The sequence below is a fragment of the Castor canadensis genome, chromosome 2 (genome assembly GCF_047511655.1).
Source record: "Castor canadensis chromosome 2, mCasCan1.hap1v2, whole genome shotgun sequence".
Classification (NCBI taxonomy): Eukaryota; Metazoa; Chordata; class Mammalia; order Rodentia; family Castoridae; genus Castor; species Castor canadensis.
The window spans coordinates 181,595,385-181,622,307 of NC_133387.1; the positions used below are offsets into that span (position 1 = coordinate 181,595,385).

Here is a 26,923-nt window from a genome sequence, read left to right on the forward strand (position 1 = left end):
TCCCACCCTGTTTTGTTATATGCACTCACATCCCTCCCCCCCACACACACACAAGGCACAGAATGGTCATCTAAACCTCTTCTTATCAACCGTGAGATGGTTTATATCATTACTGTACAAATTCACTTAGAAACAGAGAGTTTCCTTTGTATCTCAACAGTTTCCTGGATATGCAGTCTTAAAAAAAAAAAAAAAGAGTAACCATTTTGGGGATGGATTCATGTTACAGCTCTACACACTGGCCCACAACAAAGGAGACTAGAGACAATGTCCCCCCCAAAATTCTTAGCCCATGTAGAACTCTGGAAATATTTCACACTTTGGTATTTTTCTTTTTTTTTTTTTTTTTTAAGAGAAGATATATTACAGAGACGTCTTCAAAATTCACACCTGAGTTAAACATTTTGCTGGAAGATTCCACTTCAGGAGAAACACAAAACAGGAAAGGACCATGTACAGGTAGGCTGCCAGCATCACTGCGTGTTTGCTCTTGGGCTCTTCCTTTTCTGCAGCCAGGAGGAAAGAGACAGGATGGGACAAGGAGGGAGAGAAAGGACAATTGCTCTTGAACTCTGATTTGAACAAACAGAAGAGCACCAGCGGGCGGAGCAACGTGCCCAAGGGACGCCAGCAGACTGGAAAGGCCTATAAAGTGGAAAGAACTTTGAGACAGCAAGAATGAACCAATGTGCCTCTAGGAAAGGGGGTGATGTTACAAAGAAAACGGGTGAAATGAAGATTCAGTGGGAAAACTGCCGGACAGAGGAAACATCAAGGCTTTGATGAAGACATCTGATTCCAATCCTTCCAGTTCGGGATTGTGGCTAAGTTCAGAGTTAAACCGTTCTCTCCTCTTCTGGTTGTGTGGCACACCAGGCAAATGGCTGTCCCCAGAAGCCCATAGCTGAGTTGGAGAATAATGGCAGGAAGTCCTTTCTCTGAGAGACTAAGCCACCATTCAGAGCTAGAAGATAGGGCACAGGCCAGGAAGATGAACGTGGGAAACTCCAGGGGTGGGGGTGGGGGGTATTTCAACAGCATTAGGAGTCAGCACATGGTTCAATCACAGTTTGGCTCTCTGGAGGCCCTGGCTCCTGGAGAAAGCAAGAGTGGGCTCTTCTTCCACTCCTCCGAACGCAATCTGTCCATACACAGAAGGCATGGTTCCCTTCTTCCCAGCGGGGAACACAAGCCAGGTGGAGTAGGAGGAACTTTTTGGTCTCAGTGGAGGTAGGTGGGATGATTCCATCGATACCAAGATCTGGAAGGAAGAAATAGGCCAAACCCCAAAGTTATGAAGGCGATAGGGAATGATGGGCCTGCTGATAGGTAAAGGGGCTCATTTAGGGGTGATGTTAGCATTCTGGGGTTAGAATGGTGATAGATGGTTGAGCAACCTTGTGAATATATGAAAAATCACTGCATTGGACACTTTAAAATGGGGAATTTTATGGTACATGAATTATATCTCAAAACAATTTTTTGGCAGTACTAGGTTTGGTTTTGTTTTATTTTTTTAGCAGTACTGGGGTGTGAACTCAGGACCTCACGTTTACTAGGCAGGTGCTCTACCACTTGAGCCACTCTGCCAGTCCTTTTTGTATTGGGTATTTCCCAGATAGGGTCTCACAAACTATTTGCCCAGGCTGGCCTCAAACCTCAGTCCTCCTGATCGCTGCTTCTCAAGTAGCTAGGATTACAGGCATGAGCCACTGGTGCCCAGTAGTACTGGGGTTTTGAACTCAGGGCAAGTACTATACCACTTAAGCCATGCCTAGCCCTTTTTTGCTTTAGTTATTTTTCAGATAGAATCTTGTGCTTTTTCCTGAGGGGGCTGGCCTCAGGCTGTTATCCTCCTACCTATATGTGTACACCACCATGCGTGTCTTCAAAACAATTTTTTGAAGCTACTAATAATTCATGTTTGTGTTCTCTCTCTCTCTCTCTCTCTGTCCCTGTTCCTACCTTATTCCTTCCCTCCCTCCTTCATTCTCTCTCTCCCTCTCAAAAGAGGAATTTCAACTTTCTGGTGTATGCAAAAATTGACCAGTAAAAGCTGGCTGCCTTGCTGAACTGCCTGGATTTGGACAAGTGGAATCAAGTGCATAATGTATTGCCCAACTTTTTTGTTTGTTTTTTGTTTTTGTTTGTGACAAGGTCTCCTTAAGTAGCCCAGGCTAGCCTTGAACTCCAGATCCTCCTGTCTCAGCCTCCTGAGTTAGGATTACAGGTGTGCACACCACCAGGCCTGGCTATCATCCAATTTTCAACTCTCTCTCTTGTCTGAATCAGGGCAGACTCTTATGGCATCCACTCTGAGAACACTTTTAGAGTAGCTTCTTTGGGTGGAGAACTAAGGCCCCAGGAGGCTACCTTCCCCCATTGCACCCCACGTGGGGTGGGAGAAGTCACCTCTTCTCTGTTTTCCTATGTCAGCCACACCTGAAGCCCAAGGGGTTGTTTGTGCTAAGCTCTCAGCTCAAGTCAGAACATCCTGAGAAGCGGGTTCCTGGCATGGAGTGAAGCATTCTGAAGCCCAGCAAAGGACCTGGTCTTTTCTGATAGGAGCATTGGAAATTTCCACTGTCGAAGTGAGGATGGAAATTTTAGCTTTGTTGACATCAGCTACTTGCCAGGACCTCTCACTAGCTGCAGCTTCTTTTCTGAATCCCCACTCCCTAGGGATACAGTCTAGTCTGGCTCTCTACTCTATTCTCTCCCTGCCACCCAGTCCCCTTTTCCAGCCTTATGACAAACTCTCTGTCCCAAGGCACTGGCCCAAGTCCTCACAGGCCAGGGGCCTGCTGGATGCCTCTGCATGCCCCTCCACCTTACCCTGAGGAGTTAAAGCTGGAAGAGTTCATCGCTACTTTGGAGTTATTTTGAGATGCAGTGGGACTGCTGGCCTGGAGTCCTGAGCCAGGAGACGAAGGCCTGCTGTTGTTCCCAGGGGAACAGGATGACGTTACTGAGGACAAGGAAAGGCAAAAACAAGAGGAAAAATAATGCTGCTGGGTCCAGGGACCTCGTGACATGGTCCTTCCAACACTTGATTTCCTGGTGTAACCCCAAAGGGAGTTCACCCTCTCCCTGCCCCCTTCCACCCATCTGCCCACCTCGTACCCGCGTTAGCATCAACGTCCACCCGCCAGCCCATCCCCAGCAGGGATCTCATGGCAAACACTCTGCAGCCCAGGCCCTTGGGAGCAGTGTGGCTGGTTCTGCAAGTCCAAGACTTGCCAAAGGCAAGGACAGATGCCAAAATCATCCTACTCCAGGACACACCCTGGGCTGGGCCTTTGTAGCCCCAGACCAAGAGGCAGGAGAAGAGCAAAAATACAAAGCTTAGGAAAGGAAGAGGAAAGAAAGAAAAATGCAGAGGGAGAAAGAGAACCAAGAGCATCGTTAAAGATTGCCAGCCTCTCTAGTTCTCTGACCACAATGGGAAGTCATGCTTTCTCCCTAAGAGAACGCTGATCAGGAGTGAGGGGACCAAGTCTCATCTTGGTCCCTAGCCATTGTAGCCTGTGTTGGCTTGCTTCTCTTCCCCAACACTCATTTTCATCCTCTGTAAAATGGCAGGTTTGGACTAATTAGAATGTTCATGTTTGAATTTCTGAACCGTGTTCCATGGATAGGGTGACATATATTTTATCTTCCAAACTATGGTGCTTTTAAAAATGTCAGAGAGCATACTGACAATTACATCAGCACATGAGGCAGCTGCTGAAGCTGCCCTGGGCACAGCTGAGCATATGGTTACCTTATTTTGTTCTTTCAAATGCTACAGGTACTTTTTGAAAAATAGAGTCCTGCAGAAATTAGTTTGAAAAACTCCGCCTTCCCTTAGCCTTTTGGAACCTATTACATCCTTGAGTGCTGAGGAGTGCTGCAATTAAAGCAAAACAAAAACCAAATACACATATGTTTAAATTTTGCTGATCCAGCATTTCCTAAACTTACTTGATCATGGAACCCTGTTTTTCCAGCATAGATTTTTTTTTTTTTTTGCATGATACTGGGGTTTGAACTCAGGGCCTCACACTTGCTAGGCGCTCTACCACTTGAGCAAGTCCACCAGCCCTTTTGTGTGTGTGTGTGTGTGTGTGTGTGTGTGTGTGTGTTGAGTATTTTCAAGATAGGGTCTTGCGAATTTTTTTTCCCCCAATCTGGCTTTCGAACTGAGATCCTCTTGCTTTCTGCCTTCTGAGTAGCCATCAGTGCTGGGCCCCAGCACAGACTTTAATGCCTTTAAAATACAGTGAGGACATGCAGACTTAGGTAGGTCCATTTTAGTTCCAAAATCCATCATTTAAGGGAATTCTGGTGCTATCTAGAAACTTCATTTTATTTATTTTTATCTAGTTGGGTTTTTTTTTTGATTGTGCTGGGGTTTGAAATCAGGGCCTTGTACTTGCTAGGCAGGCGCTCCACCACTTGAGCCATGCCACCACTTCCAGAATCTTCATTTTAAAACTCACCTGCTCCGGGCATGGTGCTGTGGACAGGAGGGACAGAGAGGGGGCCCAGAGACCCTGAGGGAGAGACCTGAAAGGTAAGAGATACTTGTAAACGTCCATTCCCGCTCCCTCCTCCAACCTCAGGTCCTTCTTCCAAGATGCTGGGCCCCAGACTGCAGAGATGGGGGCTTGGCTTCCTTGATCACTTCCTCCTCCCCTAAATTTCATTCCATCCTCTGTTTCACGGGAAGGCCTCTGCATCACATACAGTCATACAGCTCTACTTCCGGTCTGCCCCGGAAGTTCCCTAGTACAGATACCAGGCCCTCCCCTCCCTGCAGGGCCCCTGGCAAGGTTTCATTGGCACTTCTAGGCGTTAGGCTGCCTTGTCCAAGTACCCTGGTGAAGAAAGGAGCAAGATTTTGAAGCTCTGCTCAAAATGCCTCATTTTCAGCCATTTTTCTCTTCCTGAAAGAACCCAGTTGTTCTCAGGGCAGCAGAGTGCCAGCCCTAGAAACTTTGCCTTCCCACCCTGGTGGATGGACCATGGACTTTCCAGAGACCTGAACAATGATCTCTGGAGCTTTTTGCTTTTTCCTTGGAGACTCATAGCATCATCAACTCTGAGACTCGAAAGAGACGGAAGATAATTGACTTTAACTTCCCATGCTGTTCAGGAGCCTCCCCCTCACTATTTCTATCCTAAAACAGCCTAGAACAAGATGTAATTAAAAAAAAAAGAAAAAAAAAAGCAGACAGATCTGGATGTGAGAGCCCCATCATTCACGGTCTACATGACTTTGGGCAAGTTAACCAACCCCATGGAAATTTGGTTTTCTCATCTGTAAAACAGCAGCAAGACCTCCCTGATATTTTTTTTAAATTAAGATCTAACTAGATGTCCATAAAACTTCCAATCCAATGGCTAGCAAAGAACTCAGGCTTATTAAATACTAGTTCTCTCCTTCCCAGAAGGAAAAAGTCATGGATTTTGGTCTAGCTATCTCTATATGCTTTTTACTTCTTTCTTTTGAGCTGAAATCTGTATACTTTCACTCCCTTATTCTTCTCCTGCCAACACGGGAAGCTCTGAACGGCGTTTGGTGCTCGAGGACCTGTGATCTGATACTCCTCCTGTCTTCCATTTGGAACATCCCCTCCTAACAGGCCAGAGCATGCTCTCGTTCTCTAATTAATCAGTAATGGTTCTCGCTTCTTTTACAATGAGCCTCCTCAGTAAGCTGGGGGCCCCCGTGAAGGGTGGAGATGGGTGTGGGGCGCAGTTTGGGAGGGTAGCAGAGTGGAGGGAGATATTATCAATCATTTCCTTTCCTCCTCCCCTCCCTTGCCTGCTGCCACACCCAAGAAATTTGTTGTTGTTTTCAAATAAATAATAATGTATGTAGTCACTGTGACCAGCTCTTTCTGTTTCCTTCTGAGGACAGGCTGTGCATATGCAAACACCATATATCTGTTCCCTGTTTTTTATTTTTGGTATATATGGTAGCAAAATGGCACCCACACTTGTCGACACCATTTTGCCTTTGTTATTGTTGTAAATTAACTAGATATCTGGGAGTTTGTTTCATAGCAGAAACAGAAGACACCAGTCCTCATCCTGTTGGGACCTAAGGAAAAGACAGGATCAGAAAATGCTTTCCATTCCCTTCCTTTATGACATCCCAAGTAGTAGTGCACCTATTTACTTCATGCCTTTCTCCCCCTCTAGGCTGCAGCCTTTGTGAGGCAGGATGCCACCTATACATTCTCTGCTCTATTCCATCATGCCTGGGACTTTGCAGGTACTCAGGACATGGTTGCTGAAGGAACGGTGATAATGAATGAGTCTCCTTTGCCATCTTTCCCCATGCTGCTGTCCTGTGTGGCAAGTGAACCAGTGTGAGAGCCTGCCCCCTACCTAACCAAAGCCCCATCTTTAAAGATTCCGAAGCTCTTTTGGCAAGGACCAAATTCCTTAACGTGGCTTACAGCACCCTACCACTGCAGCCTCTTCACTCACACCGTCACACCTGACTTCCACCCCACCCCAGCCTCTTCCCACCTCCACCAGCCTCACAGTCTTTGCACACACTGTTTCCTGTGCCTAGAATGTTCTTCCCTACACTTGCTCCTGCCTGCCCCCTCTTCAACTTATTGTCCCCATTCATGTCACTGGTGACATCCATTTTTCTGGGCTCAGTTTCAATATTTCTCAGGGAAGCCTTTGACAACTTGGACTATGCTAGGTCCCTTGAATATCCACGCATCTTCTCTGAAGCTCATCACAAATCACTTTATTCAGTCTGTTTTCCCTGCTAGACTGCAAGAAGAGGTCACATGAGTGTCACATACCCCTGTAACCCAGTACCAAACACACAGTGAATATTTACAGAAGCAACAATGAATGTCTATTGTGTTGCCTCCAACTTAAAATGTCCAAAGTCTCCTCATAGCTTTTAGGGTAATGTAGCACCTGAGGCCCATCATGACCCAGCTGTCATCAGCCTCTCTAATTTTTAATCCCAAACCCTTGGCTCCAGCCAGACTGAACTGCGTGGGATTCCCCGCAGGCAACTGGTTTTGTAATCGTACGCCTTCTCACAGGCTGTTCTTTCTGCCTGCTGTGCTACTCTTACTAATTCCTAGTCTATTCTTCAAACGAATTAGGGACTCTGCTCTCCTGGACCCCAGATTTGAGTGTCTTTCATCTGTTCCCTTAACACTCCTACAAGGATCTTGTCTGTCCAACGCCTCTCACATCTACTTGGTTGCAGTTTCTTGCCTTTCCCAGCTCTGCCTTCTCAGTTTCTTCCCTTGATCCTCTTCCTTTTATGTACTGGTGTCCCCAGGGTTTAGATACAGACTTTCCTTCGCACAAACTCAGCAGCTGAGCTTCTCCTCATCCAGGATTTCCATCAGTGCCTGTAGGCTGTGACTCCCCAATCCATGTCTCCATCCAGCTTCTCTTCTAACCTCCAGACCTATCATGCCAAGTGCCTAGGGCCATTCCTACTTTGTCCCACAAGCCTCACTGCATATCATCATGGTATAAAGAATTGAAATCATAGGGCTAGAGATGTAGCTCAGGTGGTAGAGTGCCTACCTAGCAAGAACAAAGCCCTGAGTTCAAACCCCAGGACCACAAAACAAAAAACTCTGCAGCATTAGCCCAGTGTGGAGCTGCATACTTATAATTCCAGTCACTTGGGAGGCAGAGATAGGAGTGTTGCATTTCCAGGTTGGTCAAGACAAAGTTAGTGAGACTTTCTCTCAAAAACAAGCTGGGAATGGTATTACAGATCTGTAATCCCAGCTACTTAGGAGGCAGATGGGAGGATTACAATCTGAGCAAGCTTTTGTCTCAGGAAAAGTGTGAGACCCTATCTGAAAAACAAACTAAAAACAAAAGGACTGGTTCTAGTGTTAAGAGTGCTTGCCTAGCAAGCGTGAGGCCTTGAGTTTAATTACTAGTACTGCCCCCTCCAAAAAAAGAAGAAAAGAAAAGAAAAAGGAAGAACTTAATAATACCAATTCCTCCCATTTGCTCATTCCATACATGGTGCTATCAGCCCAGACCATATGCTCAGTCACCTTCCTTCCATTGCTCTCCCTGTCCCCAGCCAGCTTTGAGTTTATTAACCAAGACCTTCTAGTTATCTCTTGAATTTTCCCATTCCATCTTTCTTACCATGTGGCTTTGTTTCTTCCTCATTATTTCTCAACTTAATAACTATAGAAAAGTAATGCAAACAATCTTGTACCTCTCAAGCCGCCCTTTATCCTGAGGCTAGAGCAATCACTCTAAAAAAGCAAATCTGATCACACCAATGCCCTGACCAAAGTCCTTTGATAATTCCCATGAGCCTTCACTTCCTTGGCACCACACACCCTCCTTTCTTCCCCTGGCTCATCGGTCCAGCCTCATCTTTCGTCATTCTTCCACGCAGAAGCCCCTGAAGTTCCATGATATGCCACCTATTTTCCCTGCTCCATGCACAGTTCTCACACTTGCCCCTGGTGAGAGTTCCACCTCACTCTTATTTGCCTCTCGCTCCTTGTCCTTGTAGGCTTAGCTCAGTTATTAATGATCTCCTTAGGGAAGGCTTCCTAACCCCTACCTCCCTGGGTGTGTTAGCTACTGCTCCTAAGTTCTCCTAGAGAATTAATCATATTGTTTATCATTTATTTATTTGTCTGTCTCTTCTGCTAGGCAGCGAGGTCCTCTGGAACAGGAAACACTGGTATTTATTTTTGTATCCCCAGCACTTGGCACAAAAACAATATAGAGTAGAATGGTCAATAGATGTTTGGTGAAAATCAACAGTGGTGTACTTTTTATAAAACCACTATGTCTCACCCTTACAAGGCTGGATTTCAACAATTCTAGAATGCTGGGTGACTGGAAGGCATGCCTTCAACCATCCCCTTCCCAAAGAGGAAGAACGTTCCACCCCCACCCTCCAGGTCCCATCTCTCCCTGGAAGAAGATACTTTCTACTCCCAAACCTCCATGTCTGCCTAGAATTCCAAATTATTCCTAGCTCTGGCATCTCCCTTGTACACCAGAGTTACAGACTTTACCCCCACTTGACACTTCCTCTTGGACGCCTAGTAGGCATGCCCATCTTTATATGGCCAGCACCACATCCTTCAGTTTCTTTGTCACCCAAGCCTCCTCTTCTATAATCTTCATTATCTCAAAAAAAGCAGCAGTGCCTTCTAGCCAGTTGCTCTGTTTCTAACACATGTGAAGTCCTCTTTGCTTCATTCCTCTTATTCCATAGCCGAGCCATCAGCACATCCTATTGACTGACTCCACAGTTGAAGTATATCCAGAACCCAACTACATCTCACTCTCATTACCATGGTTACCATCCTAGCCCACTCTCAGCCTGATGACTGTAATTCTCCTAGCTGTCCTCCTGCTTCTATTTGAATTATCACAGCTGCTCATGTCATTCAGCTTAGACTTCTATGTCTAGAGCTCTCCAGCAGCTTCTCATTTTAGTCAAACTAAACTTCCAGGTCCTCTTGATGGACTCCAAAACCTTGGAGAGACTACTCCCTTTAACTTCTCTGACTTCATCTACTTCTTGCCCCTGCCATGCAGGGTTTCCTTGCTGTTCCTCAAACATACTGGGTTTTTTCACTTGCTGGTCCCTCTGCCTGAAACACTCTTTCCACCAGATATGCACATATTTCATTATTATGATTTTTTTCCCCTTTTTTTTGGTGGTACTGGGTTTGTTTGGATTGTTTGGCTTGCTTTTTGGTGGGACTGGGATTTGAACTCAGGGCTTCATGCTTGCTAGGCAGGTGCTCTACAACTTAAGCCACTTCCCTTTTTTGTGTGGGGTATTTTGATATAGGGTCTCCAGAACTATTTGCCCTGGAGCTGGCCTCGAACTGAGACCTTCCTGATCTCTGCCTCCTGAGTAGCTAGTATGACAGGTCCTTTCTTATGACTTTTTTTTCTTTATTTTTACTATTCTTACGACTTTTAGATCTCTGCTCAAATTCCACCTAATCAGAGAGGTGCTCTCTGACCTTCCTATTAAAAAAACATTCCTGAGCCGGGGGCATGGCTCAAGTGGTAGAGTGCTTACTAAGCAAGTCCAAGGCCCTAAGTTCAAACCCCAGTACTGCCAAAAATAAAATAAGATAAAATATAAATGAAAAGCATTCTCCCCACTCTCATTTTCTTTCCCCTTACACCATCTCTTTTTCTTCTTTTCTTCTTCCTCCCCCTATTTCTTGCTCTTTTTGTTTGGAAGCCAGGTTCTTACTATGTAGCCAAGGGTGGCCTTTATCAAACACACAATCCTCTTGCCTCTAACTCCCAAGTGCTGGGATTACAGATGTGTACTGCCATACTGGTCCCTTACCCTTCTTTAGTCTTCCTTATAGTATATATATTTTATGTACAACATCTATTTGCTTATCTATATGTGTGTCTGCCCCTCTCCCCTGACTACCACTCTCAAGGAAGAGGAGACTCTGCCCCCCAGGAATCATGTCTCCCCAGTGCCCAGCAGGCAGTTTGGCTCCTGGCCACTCACCAGCCGGGAGTTGTAGATGGGTGACTTGATGGGTGTAGCCACAGGGCAGTTGATTCGCTTCTCTTTTTGGCGTCGGTTGCAGAACCAGACCCTCACTACCTCCTTCTCCATGGACAACTGCTCTGCAATCATGGAGATCTCTTCTGAACTGGGTTTGGGGTTCTGCCGGGACAAAGGGACAGAGTGTGTGCAGAGTGTTCCAAAGAAGCAGGATCGAACAATACATGGATCAAAAGATTTAGACTAAGACCTAGGATGGAATACTGACTTCACCAGATACATACTGTGTGACTTTAAGAACTCTCTTATCCTCTGGGCTGTAGTCTTATTAGCTTTGAAATGAGAGAACAGTGTAGGATTACTGTTAGGATGATGTGAGAAAATGTGTGTAAATTGCTGGCACAGAAGAGATCCCATAGAGGTGAGTCCCTTCTCACCTTCCCTCCCTCAGGAACTGTTCTGAAGAGCAGGACCCTTGGCTGAGTTATGCAGGGCAGGGCAGGCAGATACCCTGGCACATGAGGTTCCTTGAGTCCTTTCCTTCTCCCTTGACATGTCTTCCTAGGAAATGAGGAAGCTAAAACTCTCAGGCTTGTTAAGTCTGCAGGAGAGCTGTGTGTAATATGAAGTTGTCACTCCTTTGTTCTGTCCCCTGAAACCCGGTTTGACTTGAGCAGCTTTCTCCATACTCCTGTACCCTCCCTTAATCCATGCTACTCAGAGAAACCTAAAAAGAAGGGAAAGTCAGTTCCTGTTGTCCTATCAGCGAGATGAGCCATCAAGTCACTGAGGTGGATGTACTGGGGGATCCCCGGAGGGCCAGGGCTTGCGAGGCTGGACCAGCCCTGGGCCTCATACTAAGGGAGGCTCTGGAGACTGGTACCTGAGGAATCCTGACTAGAAGCTCTTTAGTTCTCTCCTGGGTTTTCCTCTTCTCTTTCCCAGCTCCCCCAGGGCTCACAGCTTCCACACACTGGAATATACTTTTGCCACAAGTTCAGAAACATGTACAATATGATCACAAGCACACAATAGTATCACAAGCATTTAAATGTGCATGGAAAAAAGAAGTAAGAGAAATGCATTCAGATGGCATTGCAGGTGGATTCTTTTTACTTTCTACTTCTCTCCCTGTATTTTCCAAATTGTTTACAATGAGCATTTATTACATTTTTAACTTGAAAAGCAAAATTTACCTCAAAAAAGATAGAGAATTTATGTACAATACCCTGGCGCTGCTCTCTTTGCCTGAACTAGATACAGAAATACACTCTGTTCTGGGACTGAATATTCAGTTCTTTAAATTTCCCAGTGAAAGCTGGGCTCCAGTGGCTCACACCTGAAATCCTAGTTACTCAGAGAGCAGAGATCAGGAGGATCGCAGTTCCAAGACAGCCTCAGCAAATAGTTCCTGAGATACTACCTGAAAAAAAACCTTCACAAAAAAGGGCTGGTGGAGTGGCTCAAGGTGTAGACCCTGAGTTCAAACTTCAGAACTGAAAATAATAATAATAATAATAATGATAATAAATCTTCCAGTGAGAGGGATAATAGGCCCCAAATAAAAGTCAGACCAAGAAGGCTCAGGCAGGGGAAGAAGTTTCTAGAACCTTAGAGGGGCAGCCTCAACTAAAATTCCTGGGCATCTGGAGAGGGAGGGTGACTTGGCTTCTGGCCATTTCTAAGTCAGGGAGAGGGTGCCCAGAGGCCTGCACTGGGCCTGGCCTCGTGGCTATGTGATGCCTGCTCACCCACCTGAGCAAGGCCACCCCCCTGCTCCCACCCAAGGGAGCCACTCACATCTTGAAATCTCTTCTCCAGAGTCAGGCGGATGTTGGTCTCGATGCTGGTCCGTTTCTTCCTCTTCCTGCCAAACACTTCGCTGAGGGTGGGGTAAGTGCTGGGTGTGCTGGCGGAAGGGTCTGACGGGGAGGACTCTGGAGGTGAAGGAGACAGGAGGCTCAGAGAAGGGGACAAGTGGCCAGTCTGGCCTCCATAACAGACCTCAGGTCTAATAGCCCTTTTCTGGGGGTCCTGCAGTGGCGTTTCTCAGGGCCAGCTCCCTCCCCCACCAGGGGATCCAGAACTGACCCAGTCCTGCTTCTCCTTGCTGCTCTGGGCAAAGGTCCTCCAGGCCTCCCACTGCAGAGTCTCCAGTGTCTGTGGTCATGGCTCTGGGGGCGGCATGTGTGGGGGTGAGTGGTGCAGGCAGAGCTCCTGTGAGTCGGGCTCTGGGCCTGTTTTGAATATGTGAGTACCCAGTACAACGGGAATGACAATCTGACCCAAGGCCTTGGCACTCAGTGGCAGAATACTGGTGCTGAAGCCATTTGTTGTCCATCAGTGCATGTGCAGGCTGCAGGGTGGGTAGGAGGGACCTACTTCAGGAAGGTGGGGGGGGGGTCACACCAGAATGACCCAAGAGGGTCTTTCCCAAGTGTGCTAGAACATTCTGAGCATTCATTCTACTTCAGTGCTTCAGGGACAGCCTGTCAGGGAGGGGTCTTCCTTACTCCTTCCATGCTTCCACATGGAGGGCCTTCTGTGAGGGCCACAGCCCTGGCTGTCAACCCTGCCCTTCCTACCCCTTCCACAAGTAATGGCTAACCCTCACATGTCCACTGAACAAAGCCTGGCACTGAACATGGACTCACTCCTTCCTTTTCCACCTAGGCCAGGGTTTTTCAACCAGGGGCTGCTCTGCACCTCCATCACTCCTGTGGGGACACCGGGCAATGTCTGGAGACATTTGGGGGTGTCTCAACTGGGATGGCAAGGGCTACTGACAGCTAGTGGGTAGAGCCCAGGGATGTTGCTGGACAGGCCAGCCTCCAACAACAAAAAATTGCCTGGCCCTACCTCGTCACTCCAAACACTTGGCCTTTGACCTGTCCCTTTGACCTCCTGGCAGGACTGGATCCTGATCGAATTCTCCTGCCCATGACCTCTTGCTGTTAGGCTTTCCCAAACAGCCTTGATTACAGGAACTACCTGTCCACTGACACCTGCTCCAGACTAGCCAGGCAAAGACCCAATGCTGGGACTGTGCCTCCCCACCCCAGAGAGACCCCAGAGGGACTGCTGCACTGTCTCCATGGCTTAGTCCTGTTGCAGACAGCACTCTGAGTGTGTGTCTAACTGGCAGACCCAAATGTTGCCTGAATGGAGACCTAGGGGGTAACAAATGGAAGAGAACAGGAGCAAGTCTTCATGGCCACAGACCCAAAGCCTCCTGCTGCAAAGGGCTTTCTTAGTAACAAAGCTCACATCTTCATCTCTACTTGCCTGTCTCCCTGTGCCTCATTTCTGTTCATTCTAGAATCAGGAGAAGAAAGGGGTGTTATGCCTCAATCCCAACACAGACAAGTCCCCACAAGAGTCCCTGTGGGACCATCTGGGGCCCTGCCACGCTCATTTCCCAGAGGCCCACCTGCATCGTTGAGCCACTTCTCCAGCAGGGGTTTGAGCTTGCACATGTTCTTGAAGCTCAGGTTGAGGGCCTCGAATCGAGAGATGGTCGTCTGGCTGAAGTCATTGCCATACAGCTTTCCCATTGCCAGCCCCACGTCTCCCTGTGCAGGGGATGGAGGGGGAGGAACATGAGGGATGTGTTTCTCCTTTTTGCCCACAATCCCGATCTCCAATCACATATTAGGCCACCACCTCAAGCTCTTACCCATCGCCTTGGCTCCTCCCAACGTCTTTTCCCTCTAGGATGGAAAATTGTCTTATTTCTTTCCCTAGTCTCAAAGTGGGCTGGGCCCAGGGCCTTCATTCCCTCTCCCCTCCACCAGCAATGTCCTCAGTATCCCTACTGCTGGCAGCTGCTCCCTAGTCTCAGGAAACTCAGGGACATGCTGAAACCTCAGGTTGCTCTGGAAATGTGCACTTGGGAAGCCCGCTCCCCACTCACTCAACTCAGTTTCTTCCATCCTCTCTCCCCATACCAAACCTGGGTGAAGCCCAGCTTAATGCGCCTCTGTTTGAAGGTCTTGGCAAACTTCTCCAGCTCCTCAAGGTCACTGGGCTCATCAGCCCCTCCAGAGCCAGGGAGATGCTTGGGCACAGGGAGATGCTGTGAGGCGTCCAGATGGGGTTCTAGAGAGGATCCTGGCAGCCCAGGGCGCCCAACTGCCTAGTAGGGAACACATGCCCAGCTGACCACAAAGAGATACCAGGCCAAATGGGCATTCTTTGGTATTTGTTACCAATAGGTTCATTTAGAGAGTGAAAGCTCCTTGGGTATGTGGAATCTTATTTTTGCAATGGAGTTGAAATGGAAATTGGAGTTTCTACAGGGATGGCACAAATAACTGTGATTCCTGGGGCAGAAAAAGCAGAGAGCCACAAGGGAGGTGGCACTCTGGGTCTTAGTCTATGACTCACTGTGTGACTTTGAGCGGGTTACTACTTCCTCATATCAGTTATCCACCATAAAAAGAGCTATCAGGGCTGTTTACAGAGATTCCAAAAATAAATCTCAGAATGGGACAAGGAAAAGGTTGTTTGCCTTGCCTGTTTTCTTCCACAGAGCAAGGTGGCAGAAGTGTCCAATAGGTACTGACTAAAGATAACAGAAGACATCTGGGAACACATGACATTAACAGAACTTCACACAATTTCAAGCTCTTGTTGAAATTGCCACTTTAACTCCTTCACCACCATTTTCTTTGGTGAGAGTGTTGTGGTTCTGTTTTAATTTTTCAAGACAGGTTTTACTATGTAGCCCGATTTGACCTTGAACTCAGGATCCTCCTGCTTCAGTCTCCTGAGTGCTGGGATGACAAGCATGTGTTACCGTGGCCCAGTGAGCATTGTGGTTTTAGTAAAAGGTGTTTAATCAATGCTATCTCTTGATTTCATTTGTGATCGTCAGGAGATACCCTTAATCTTTTTTTCATAGGGAAATACACCCCACAGCCTATGCTCATTTAGTGTCAGGAATAATTCCAACCTTGAAATTTTTATTATTCCACAAAGATGAAGAGCAATTCGATCCTCTCAGAGGCTACTTCCCATGTAGAAAGGGCTGAATCTCCCTTCCAATCTCTTTTCCCAGTTTGCTGTTTTCTAGACTGAGTTGCTTCCTTCTCCCAAGGTATTCAGGCTTACCATTTGCTGTGCATCGTTATGACAAAGAACATAAAAGACCAGAGACAAGTTAAGGAAGGATTCTGATCCCCAGGAGGAGTCTTTTGGAATGGAATGGCTTGAAACCATCATAGATGGGTCCTGTTTTGCAGGGAGGGGGCATCTGGGGAGGGAATAGCACAGACCACACTCTCAGGGCAAAGTCTCACTATTCTTTGAAACTTTCTTTGCATGAATTCATTTCTTCTTTCATTTGCCCAACACTGAATTCTCTGCTACACCTTCATCCTCCCTCCTCCACACGCAATCAATTGCCAAATTGCACCGATCTCACTTCTCATTTCCTCTTCTCTGTTCTTATTATGACTCCAAGATGATCCCTTATTATCTCACCATAGGAAGATTTTTTTTCATACAGGGATTCTCTATGTTGCCTGGTACACCTTCAACACCTGTGCTCAAGCAGTCCTCCTGCCTCAGCCTCTCAGGTAGCTGAGACTATAGGTACATACCACCACACCTACCTGCCTAGGATAATCTTAATAATCTTCTACATGGTCTCTCTGCTCTCAGTCTCTTCATGCTCAAATATTGGAAGGTATGAGTTGATGCTCAATACTCTGTAGGACCTCTTCTAGATCAGAGTCTATAACTATGAAATTCAGAAGAAGCAGCCAGGAGATCACGTATAGCTTCTGATTGCTGGCGTTTTTTTTAAACACTAGGTGGCGCCTCACCTCCAAGGAGTTTTCTGTGGACTCCAGCCCTGGGAAAAGTCAGGGCCATTAGTGGGCCATGGGGATTTTAGCCCAGAGAAGGGACATTACAGGTCTCTGCAGCCATTCCAATCAGTCCATACAGAGCCAAGTGATGCAGTTATTAACTTCACAGACTTCAGTCCACCTGACCCCAGGAGTTGTGTTTCTGGGTTCTCATTCTGATCTTATTAGTGACTCTGGTCAAATCTCCTCCTCTGACTCTAGCTTGGATTTCCCCATGTGCCATCAGGGCTGGTTCCCAGCTGTTCCCTGTTGCCAGAGGAGCAAGTATCCTGCTAAAGGGGTGGGGAAACCCTGATGATTTGTGGTCTGCCCAGGACTGGGACAATACTGGGGAAAATGAGGGCTGTGGGTATTTTACCTGGGATGTCTGTGGGAGGAGGAGGCTGCTTTGTTGCTGTGGAAAGGGAAGAAGATTTGGCTGCAGACCTAGGTGAAAGGGGAGAGACAAAGGAGCAAAATCCAGGCCATCTGAAAACAAGCTGGACATCGGAACCATGCTATCTAATCACATCCCACGATCCATCTCAAGCCCTGTGGAGAGGCCCCCGTGGGCACTGCCAGGCATTGCCACATACAGGTGGAGGTGAACCAAGACGTTGGGATAAACAGAGATGTAAACAGCAGTCCCCAAACCAGTCCTTCTGCTTGTTTGCCTGCCTGGAGAGGCACAAAAGCTAAGGAGGTTCCAGGCAATCCACCTGGAATCTGATTAGCTAGGCCGAGGAACCCTCAGGGGAGGGGACACGGTGACTACAGAGAAGCCCAGCGGTAGCTGAGGGCTTCGGTCTTTCCGGTGCAGGATGCTACAAAGACCCAGCGCTATCTCCAAGAATGTCAGGGCACGCAGATGGCGCCATGCAGCCCTGAAGTCAGTGGGCCATTGGTCAGAGGCTCCAGGCAACCAGGACATGAGCTGAGGGAGAAGGGAAGGCAGGAATCTAGGAGTTCGGAAACTCCCTTGGGCAGTGTGGATACCCCTGCGTGTTATACTGCCTGGGGACCTCTTCTGTCCATGAAGGGCTCAGTCTGGTCGGTGGCTATGACAGGTGGGTCCTCCAGGGCCACAGCCAGAGCCTCTCACTCCCAACCACCAGAGCAGACAATGGGGCAGGTCACCCACATCACTCAGCACAAAGAAGCACCTTGAGGTGTCTGTTGTCCCTTGGCTGCTCTGGGTCACTGATGTATGACATCTTCTGATGTCGACCTTTACACCCTTCGATCTCAAAAAGTCAGGGCCTAATTAATTGTTCCTTATTAAAATAAGCAGGCGAAACCAGGAGCCTGTGGCTCAGTCACACCTATAATCCTAGCTATTTGGGAGGCTGACAAAGGGAGGGTGGCAGTTTGAGGCCAGCCCAGACAAATAGTTCATGAGACCCCAGTTCCAAAATAACCAGAGCAAAATGAACTGGAGGTATGGTTCAAGTGGTAGAGCACCTGCTTTGCAAGCATATACGACCTAAGTTCAAAAGGAAAGGGCCTGAGGCATGGCTCAAGCAGTAGAGCACCAGCCTAGCAAGAGCCAAATTCTGAGTTCAAACCCCAGTCCCATCAAATGAATTAATTAATAAGTAAATAAACAGGCAAGACATATTAGTCTAGAAACATTAAACTTAAGTTTTCCCAAGTGTACAGGGGTAATGCTGTACAAATGTATTAAATACGTAAGGTCTTATCTATATAGGTTTGATTATAGAAACTAACAAAATATTCTCTGAATAATGAAAATAAAATAAATAGGCAAGAGGGCTCTTACAAGGAGCCCTTGTCTGGGAATCTGAGGCATGACTCCAATGCAATCCTAACAATTATACTGCGTTCTAAAATGTCCAAGGCCTTTTCACATGCATTACTTCAAGTAAACTTTCAATAGCTTTGGGATGGAGGATTTTACTATTATCTCATTTTTGTGGAGGAGGAAATGGAAGCTCAGAGAGGTTAGGTGTGTTTTCTAAGGACACACAGCTAGTAAGTGATTTTAATTAAAAAAAAAAAACAGAAGAACAATGAGTCCTTCTGACTTTAAATTTTAAACTGGGGCTGAAGGCATGGCTCAAGTGGTAGAAAGCCTTGCTAGCATGAGGCTCTGAGTTCAACCCCCAGCATTGCCAAAATAAATAAATACATAGTAAATAAAATAAAAACTTTTTTTCTCCTCCTGCATCATATTTTGAGCTCATGGATTATCCAGTAGGGCTATTTTCACATCACTCTTCAATCTTCTGAAAACAAATTGAACTAACTGTTATTTTCTCTTTCCTATTCCAAAAGAATGATGTGTATTGTTCAGCCAAAATCAACACTTAAAGCTTCAAGTATGTTCCCACTCATCCTAACAACATTCTGAGAGACCTTGGAAACTAAGGATAGCGACTATAATTTGGCTGGGTGCGAAGGACGGAAGGCAAAGTTGTGTTTTATTTAGACTGTGAATTTCCCATTCTTCTCCTTGGGATTTGTACAACTAATAAGAGTTTATACTTCCTCCATCATTTCCAGCCCTACTTGGCAGAGATGGAAGTGGGAGAGGCAGAATAGAGTGATGGCTAAGAGAGCATGGGTCTCAGTCAGACTATTCTGGAACTTTCTAATAGGTCACCTGGGGCATAATATAACTATACCACATGAAGTTATCGTGAAGAATAAGTCAGGACAAACATTCGGCAGAGCCCCTGGCATGTCATGCTCAAGAACTGTTAACTACTGTCATTAATCTAATCGTTTAATCGGATTGCTCTGAGCCAGGCAGGAGCTCGTTGGGAGCAAGGTCCTAGCCAAACACAACCTGAAAATGCTTTCTATAGCCTGTGGGAGGTGCTGCCGCTCTATCCAAACAGAACTGCAGCCAGGCCTCCAGGAGGTAAAGGTCTGAATCCATGAGTGGAAAAGACTTCCAAGGAATTAGAACTTGAACTGCATTTCCCAGGGGGTGTCTCCTTTTCTTTGTGCCACCCTCACCCCTCCTTCCACCATGCCTGCATCTTCCGTCTCAACTCCCGTGAAACCCAAGCTGTGGCCAGCCCCAGCAGCAGGCTCAAAAGGAAGGGGACTCAGCCTGGAGGGGCCCTGCCAGGGCCCTTCCTGGAGCCCCAGGCAGACAAGCTGGTCTTTACATCAGAAGGGTGAGTGACTCCCTATGCCTCACACCCAGGAGGCAGTAGCAGTGGGACTTTGGACTTGGGCTGCGTGCAAAACCCCAGAGTTCTTACCTTGCTGGCCAGGTGGAGTCTGAGAAAGGAGGAATTGAGATACAGACTGTAAGTGGCCTGGAACCAGGACGAGCTGCTGCAGAGGATGGAGAGAGGTCATGTCCTGTGTGTGGGCAGAAGCACAATGTCATGTGGTTTACAAGCTGGCTCCCCTGGCTGTCCTGGCCAGCACCTCACCCAGCCTCTGGAGCTCCAGACTCCACAGCTGGTGGCCAGTGACTTTGCCTCCTCTGCTGTGTGTCCCCAGATTGTGGCATGCAGTCGCTACTCCCTGAATGCTGGTGTTGGTACAGTTTCTGGCCAGTTAAGTAATGTACTATTTAACTCTGGCCTCACAATTCAGTTTTTTCTGTTAGTCCTGACTCCCAACTGTAAACACCCCAAGGGTCGAGACTAGGCATTACCTATGTCTCAAAGGTTGACTCTAGAAATAGCATGCAATCCCAACTATCCACTTTGTTTTTTAATCTCATGTCACTTGATTGTCCTAAAGGTCAGGCTTTGGTCATTTCCTGCACTGAAGTCTTTCTGGAAGAACCTGGGGTAGGAGCTGGAGGTGGGAAGGGGGCAAGCTATTAGTTCTTAATAAAACATATTTGGTTAAATGCAAAGTCCATTTCCCTGGGTTTCTCTTACCAGCTCAGAATTTATAAATAGTGATACTTGTGGGCTCTTAGAGTCTTCTGGGACCCAGACCTTGTGGGCTCTGTGTCCCTACAGGACTGACCTGAGGCCTGAGCATACAGACTAAGCAAACCTCACTGAATGAGGAGGTGAAGGAAGAATTACAGATTCCAAGGACTGCTGACCCACACTGAGAAGAGGGCTGGCCACAGGGGCACCCTCTGAGACCTTGGCCGTCACTGTCTTGGGATGCTGTTCTCTCCCATGCCAGCACTCTGTTCTAGTTTGACTTTGACATACAGCCTTAGAGGATGCAGAGCAGTCCCACTGGGGACAGAAAGCTTCCCTAACTGTACAGTCACTGTCATCGCAGGATGTCCTGAATGTGGCTGAGCAGTCACCAGCAACATGGCTGCTAGGTCCTACTTTTTTTTGTCCCCCAGATATAGAACCCTGCTTCATCACATCCCTAGCCAGGCTTCACCTTTGCAAGGACTATTTTGGAACCTTACCACCTACCCAGGCCTCCTAGGCCTTCTTTCTCCCTTTGCTTCTAGGGGTCTCTTCAGATTAACATGGATTCCCAGAGTGCCGAGTGTGGGGGCCTATCGCTTTGCAGAGGGACTAAATTAAACTTACTGGCCTACTGAGAATATTAGTGTGGGCTGGCACCTACCCCAGACATTTGGTTTCCAGGCATCATGGCAGGTCCTTGACTCAGGTGGCATGGCCGATGGGAAAGGGTCTGCTGTAGGGAGTCGCCAAGGTCCTCTGTTTTAATCTGCAAGTGGAGGCAGAAGGAGGTGGTCTGTCCTGGGCCTCCCCAGGCAGACAGAAACGAAAATGTAGAGCAGACCAAGGCAGGAGAGGAGTGACCCATCTGGAGAAGAAAGAGCTAGCCCTGTGCCCGGGGCTGCAGCTTGGTTTTCCTGCCCGCATGTGCCTTTGGGCAAGGAGGGAGGTATGTTTACCAACTGGATTCTAGAGAACCGATCTACAAGATTGGGAGTCCACCTATGCTGACTGTCCCCCAACACGATGCTGGTGGCCATGCCTCCTGTAATTAATGCTCTTCCTCATTGAAATGAGAAGTCATTTCTTTTGAATTTTTTTTTAATAATATGGAAGTCTTCACAAATTTACTGTCATCCTTGTCATGCACAAGGGCCGTCCTAATCTTCTCCGCATCTTTCCAGTTTTAGTACATGTGCTGCCCAAGCGAGCACTATATTTGTTTTTTAAAACAGGTTCCTGTTATATAGCCTAGGCTGGCCTCGAACTTGCTATGTAGCCCAGTCTGACCTGCCTTAGCCTCTTGAGTGCTGGGATCACCAGCATGCATTACCATGGTAGGCTTAGATTAAGTTCTTGTAAATTCTGAAATGATGCTGTTTTCTTCTTAGAGGGCAGAGATGTTAGAATTTCTTTTATGGAATGATTGTGATCCTAAAAGGCATTTAATAACTCCCCACTTCAAAGAATAAAAAAATTGGCACTTCTGTATTATCTCCCCCGAAGTTGGTTTTTATTTTCATGCATGGACTTCTGTCCCTGAAACCCCAAAGTCTGGCAACTGCAGCTCTGGCAGAGTCTCTTTCCCTCTGTTCCTTCTTCACCATCCTCTCTGTTCTTAGGCTGCCTCTGCAGTAGCCTCATGACTCTGCATGGCTCTGGCGACAATCTTTCCTGTCTCCCTACAGGCAGGGACATGTCTCCCTCACAGCCACTGCTGCTGTTGCAACTCGAGGAGCCTGTGGTGGTTCCCAACTCTGTTCAGTTTCTGTCACTTCAATGACACAGGAAGCACCCACTCCCCAGCTTCCCAAGGGCCCCCAGACAGACAGGAAGTACTACTTAATGCCTGCCACTTCTCCACCCCAGAACAATCACCCTCTTTCAGATTTTTAGGACACCCACTGGGAAGGGAAACAAGTACCTTTAATTCATATCCTACAGCAAGCAGCACAGAATCTAGGCTACCCTTTGTATAAGAATTTGGTGAGACTCACTGAATAGGATGTCTGGTGGTTTCCTCCCCAAATGGCAACTCTTGACCATAGAGATTCTGCCTTAAACCTCTGTCTTAGTGTACACTGGGAATCATTGACATCCTGAAATCTCTCCTGTTGGGGTTAGTTTAACCCAAGTTCAAAATTGAGACTAAGAGTCAGATCTGGTGGTATATGTCTGTAATCCCAGTACTAGGGAGGCTGAGACTGGAAGATTGTGAGTTTGAAGCCAACCTGAGTTATATAGCGAGACCATGTCTATCTGTACTTGTGCTTAATCTCTACGGAAAATGGTGCTTTGGACCACTAAGGAAAGAAATCCCTTTGGTTGGATGTTAGCAGATCCTAGTGAGTGACGGTGGAAAATGAGGGAGCCAATAACCTCCAAATGCTACCTTGCACAAAGTGGGGACCCTAGGAATGGAAATTGGATAAAAGACATAAAACTCCCCATCCCCACAGAGCCTCCAGCAAGGCTCAGTGAGGAAAACACTGGAGCAACGCTGACACTATTTCCCATCCCAACTCTGACTAGTCTCCTGTGTACTCTTGGGCAGTTGTTCAGCCTCAGGGACTTGCTTTCCTCAGCTGTCCTATGATCCTGCATGGTTTTCCTCACTTTCAGTGGTGAAATGGAGCGACTAGTTCTAATTCCTCATATGGTTGGCAGACTTGCTAGCCCAGGTTGCTTGCAGCTCAGATGAAGCAGATTCAACAGAACACCGAGAAGCCCTGGGCACCCAGAAATTTATAAGAAGATGGCTCTTTCTGGCCCTCTGCTCATTTAAGGAAACCATTCTGGAGCCTTGGAAGCAAAGAGGAGGAAGCAAGAGAAATGGAAGTATGGTGTCACTATGGTGACAGAGAGTGACTCCGAAAACTCAAAAGGCATGGTGTGGCACCTGATGGTCTCCAGAGAGTTCCACTCTCCTGACCCCAAGCCCCTTGAGCTCTGCCCATCACACTGGGCCCCTCTGTCTAAAAAGTGCTGGTGTTCTAGTTCTGTGCCAGAAATGAGTTTCCACATCCTAGATTCCATGGAAACATTTGTTAGTAGTTTTTTGTTTGTTTTGTTTTGAGACAGGATCTTGCTATGTAGCTCAGGCTGGCTTCGAACTATGAGCCTCCTCCTCAGCCTCTCAAGTGCTAGGATTACAGGGGTGTGCCACCACACCTAGCTGTTAACAGGTTTTTAAAAACTAGAAATTGATTGCTGATCATCTTCTTTCAAAACAACCACTACCAAAACAACCCTGAGGCTTGCTCTGAGAGGATAATCTACTTAAGCAAAGCCCTTTTAGCCAGTCTCCCATCATCCCCACTTTTCCTCTCTGTCCCACTCCTGCCCTAGAGCATCCCCATCCCAAAGGGGGCCAGGGGAAGCAGGGGGACATGAAAACCTGGAGATGAAATAGCACTGGTGGAACCACCTCAGGCAGCCCGGCAACGCTCCAGCTCAGAGGCAAGTGGTGGGTTCCTTTCCAAACTCATTATGCACCACGGAGAGATAAGAAGGTGCAGCTATGACAGAGCTCAAAAACATGTGCTCTGCCTCCAACCTGGCTATCTGTTGGGACTGGTGCCAGGTCTTCCTGCAACACCAGCACCATCATAAAAGAAAAGGCAGCCTTTCATCTGCGTCCTAGGTCGGTTGCCCCCACACTCTTCCTGGGGGTATGGGGGACACGCCCCACCTCCCAGTTCTGAAAACCAAGGGCTGACAGTAAAACGGTCCTTGGGTATAGTCTAGAGCTTTCTGGAAACTTTGTGTATTACTCTTCTGAGGTTTTGGATTCACCAACCTTTTACTCTTTCGTTTTTTATAATTCCTCACTCCCTGGGAACAATCCCAAACAAACCAAGTTGAAATGCAACAAAGATACTTTTCCAGATGACAAATTCTATAATCTCAGCTTTGCCAGGCTGGGGGTGTAGCTCAGTGATACAGTGCCTGCCTGGCAGCCACAAGACGGGGGCTTCCATCCCCAGCAGCGCAAAGTCAGTAAAATATAATGTAAAATAAAATCTCAGTTTGAGTGAGCAGGTGTCAGAAGACGCAAAGAAGGTACACTGACAACCCTTACTGCTGCCAGCATAATTGCTGGATACTCTCAGGGTCTAAAAAGCTAAGAAATTAAGAAAGTTCCCGTGATCCCCAAACTCCCTTTTCACAGCTGTGGAGTGGAAAAGGCTGGAACTTTTCCAGGCAACAGGGTGTTAACTGTGGATCTGCAAGATGAGATAGAGACTTCTGTAGGATCTCACTGACTTCTAAGGTGAGGACCGCGGGCGAATTGGATGAAAACCTGATTTCCCCTGTACTTGTGAAAACCCAACCAAACCCACAGCATGCCCCGAATCATGAAGACCGTGTCCAGGAGATTTTCTGGTAGTTCTTCTCACGCAAGTGGAATATTTCTCCGGGCTCAATTTGAGATGGCTAATCCCTGGGGGCAGGGGCCACCACAAAGTGCTCTGCCCTAGCCCAGCCATGGAACATCCTGTCCACTTATTAGTTTAGGATCTTCTCCGCCCACTGTGCTGTGCAAAGGTATTACACTGAGTCTTGGGCAGTGACCAGGGAGGTAAAAAGCTATCATCAGTGATTATCTTTTCTAATTCCAGTGAACTCCCTGACATCACCAGCTTTAGAAAGCAGTAGGCTCTTTCTAGAAGGAGGGGAAATTTTGGGGGGAAGGAGGAAGCCCTTTATATCTTGCTTTTTATATAGGCTCTTTTTCCCAGCCTGGAGGGTGCAGACAAGGACACCTTCTCATCTCACAGAAGCCCAGAGAGCTTCAAAGTTATACAACAAGCCAGGCACAGTTGGCTCATGCCTGTAATCTTGCTACTCAGGAGGCAGAGATCAGGAGGATTGCAGTTCAAAGCCAGCCAGGGCAAATTCTTCGTGAGACCCTATCTTGAAAATACTCAACACAAAACAGGGCTGGCAGAGTACTCAAGCATTAGAGTGCCTGCCTAGCAAGTGTGAGGCTGAGTTCAAACCCTAGTACTGCCAAAAAAATAACAATAAAAGTTATTTAGAAAGACACAGGCAAAACCTCATGACCATGGTCCCCTGACCCCTTGACCTCTTTTCACTAGACAATACTACAAATGTCCCAGAGACAGGAGAGGAGATGGACCATAAGTAACAAACATGGTGGTGCCCTGGCCCAGATGTCCATTTGGGCCTCCCCGGTAACCGTCCATTTGGCAGTCATGGATTGGCGTGTGGTGAGGCCTGGGGTTCTTTTCTTTAGTTCCCTCCCCTGGACACTTTCACATGACCCTATGTCGGGGAAAACAGTCCAACACTAATGAATATATCACTGGTGATGAAAATGATCAAAGCTGCTGCCCTAGTTGCATAACTCGTTTGTGGAAAGTGTTTCAAAAACATTTCACAAGAAGGAGAATTTCAAAGCGTGAACATCTCCCAACCTGCCTTCAATTACAGGCAAGATTTTTCTTTCTCTGTTCCCCCCCACCCCCTACATTTCTTCCTAGCAGTGAGGAAGAGTTTCTGTTTTGTAACTGATCTGTAAAGGGTTGGCAAGTGTCTTCCTCGGCAAGACATTCTAAAAATATATTCCAAGTGGTGGAATGGGGCTAGCAGGTAACTCAGCTCATAGGAGCAGGGCTGAAAGTACCCTATTCAAGTCAATGTTGGCTGTGGGGTATTTGTGTATGTGTATGTAGTGCTGGGATTTGAACTCAGGGCTTGACATTCTAGGCAAGTGCTCTCCCACTATATCCAAGCCCAGTTGGATTTCTGCTTGGGAGACTCTCCTCTCTCCATAGCTCCTGTCTACTCCCTAAGAGCCCCCTGGCATTTGTCCCTCCCCCCGGCCCCCCCAGATGCCTCCAAGAAGTGGCCTCCTTCAGTCCCTGGTCTCTAGTCAAACCTTCTGTAGACCAGCCTGGGCTCACTTCCCTGAGCTCATCAAAATTCCACACAACACAGAGATGGGAGAGAGGAGGCACAGGACGCTTTAATACACAGCTGCTTCCTTCTTAGATAGACTGCTCTGAGAAGTGGCTTTCCAAAGAGCTCCCCTTGTGTCTCCTGCCTCCCCTCCTCTGGAAGTGCACCCAGCTTATCAGTCATGGTGCTGAATCTTTGACTGTAGCTCCTAGCACACAGCAATGCTCTCGATGACACATGTGTGAAAACCCTATCACATTTGAAGCCTCTTAAAGGTTTTGCTTCTCTCTCTGCGGAATTCTATATTCCAGAATTCGGGTTTAAGACCTCCAGGAAAGGGCTGTGCCCTCTGGGGGAACCCACCCTCACAGGTTTCCTGGGGCCCAGGACTTGAACAATTTTAACTGGCGCACTGCTGCACAGCTGTCCTGAGACACAAGCAGTGTCCTCTTTGAGCTGTGTGGATGGAGTCCTCTTTTGTGGCCCTGATCCCTGCTGAGTTTGACTTTCCTGGTTCCCCTGGTAGACAGAGAGACACAGCTACCACACCAGGCCTTTGGCTGGGAGGAACACCACAGGGAACTTATGACTGGCCTTCACAGAGGCCTGATTTGCCCCTAACTAAGTGAAATGGCAGGAGGCAGGAGTGAGGAGGGGAGAAATGGTGAGCACCACACCCTGAAAATTTGCCAAGCCCAGTGGTGCTGGGGGCTGGGGGAGGGCAGGGGGCAGGTTCTGGTATGTGAATACAGCTTGGC

General features: G+C 47.4%; 1 protein-coding gene and 1 non-coding gene across 3 annotated transcripts in view; both read right to left on the minus strand.

Moving 5' to 3' along the window:
- Window positions 1-45: 45 nt before the first annotated feature.
- Pou2f3 (POU class 2 homeobox 3) overlaps window positions 46-26,923 on the minus strand; it is a 79,572-nt gene continuing 52,694 nt past the window's right edge. For both annotated transcript variants that reach the window (XM_074066529.1, XM_074066530.1), the window contains exons 4-13: window positions 20,905-21,009; window positions 19,605-19,707; window positions 16,751-16,818; window positions 14,472-14,654; window positions 13,950-14,091; window positions 12,320-12,456; window positions 10,520-10,681; window positions 4,482-4,548; window positions 2,836-2,968; window positions 46-1,261 (exon numbers count right to left, since the gene is read on the minus strand). In XM_074066529.1, the coding sequence (XP_073922630.1) occupies window positions 1,222-1,261; window positions 2,836-2,968; window positions 4,482-4,548; window positions 10,520-10,681; window positions 12,320-12,456; window positions 13,950-14,091; window positions 14,472-14,654; window positions 16,751-16,818; window positions 19,605-19,707; window positions 20,905-21,009 (1,140 nt within the window). In that variant the 3' untranslated portion in view covers window positions 46-1,221. The remainder of the gene's footprint in view (window positions 1,262-2,835; window positions 2,969-4,481; window positions 4,549-10,519; window positions 10,682-12,319; window positions 12,457-13,949; window positions 14,092-14,471; window positions 14,655-16,750; window positions 16,819-19,604; window positions 19,708-20,904; window positions 21,010-26,923) is intronic.
- Window positions 21,344-21,454, minus strand: LOC141421045 (U6 spliceosomal RNA). The gene has a single exon (XR_012445747.1). It is a non-coding gene; the product is annotated as a U6 spliceosomal RNA (small nuclear RNA).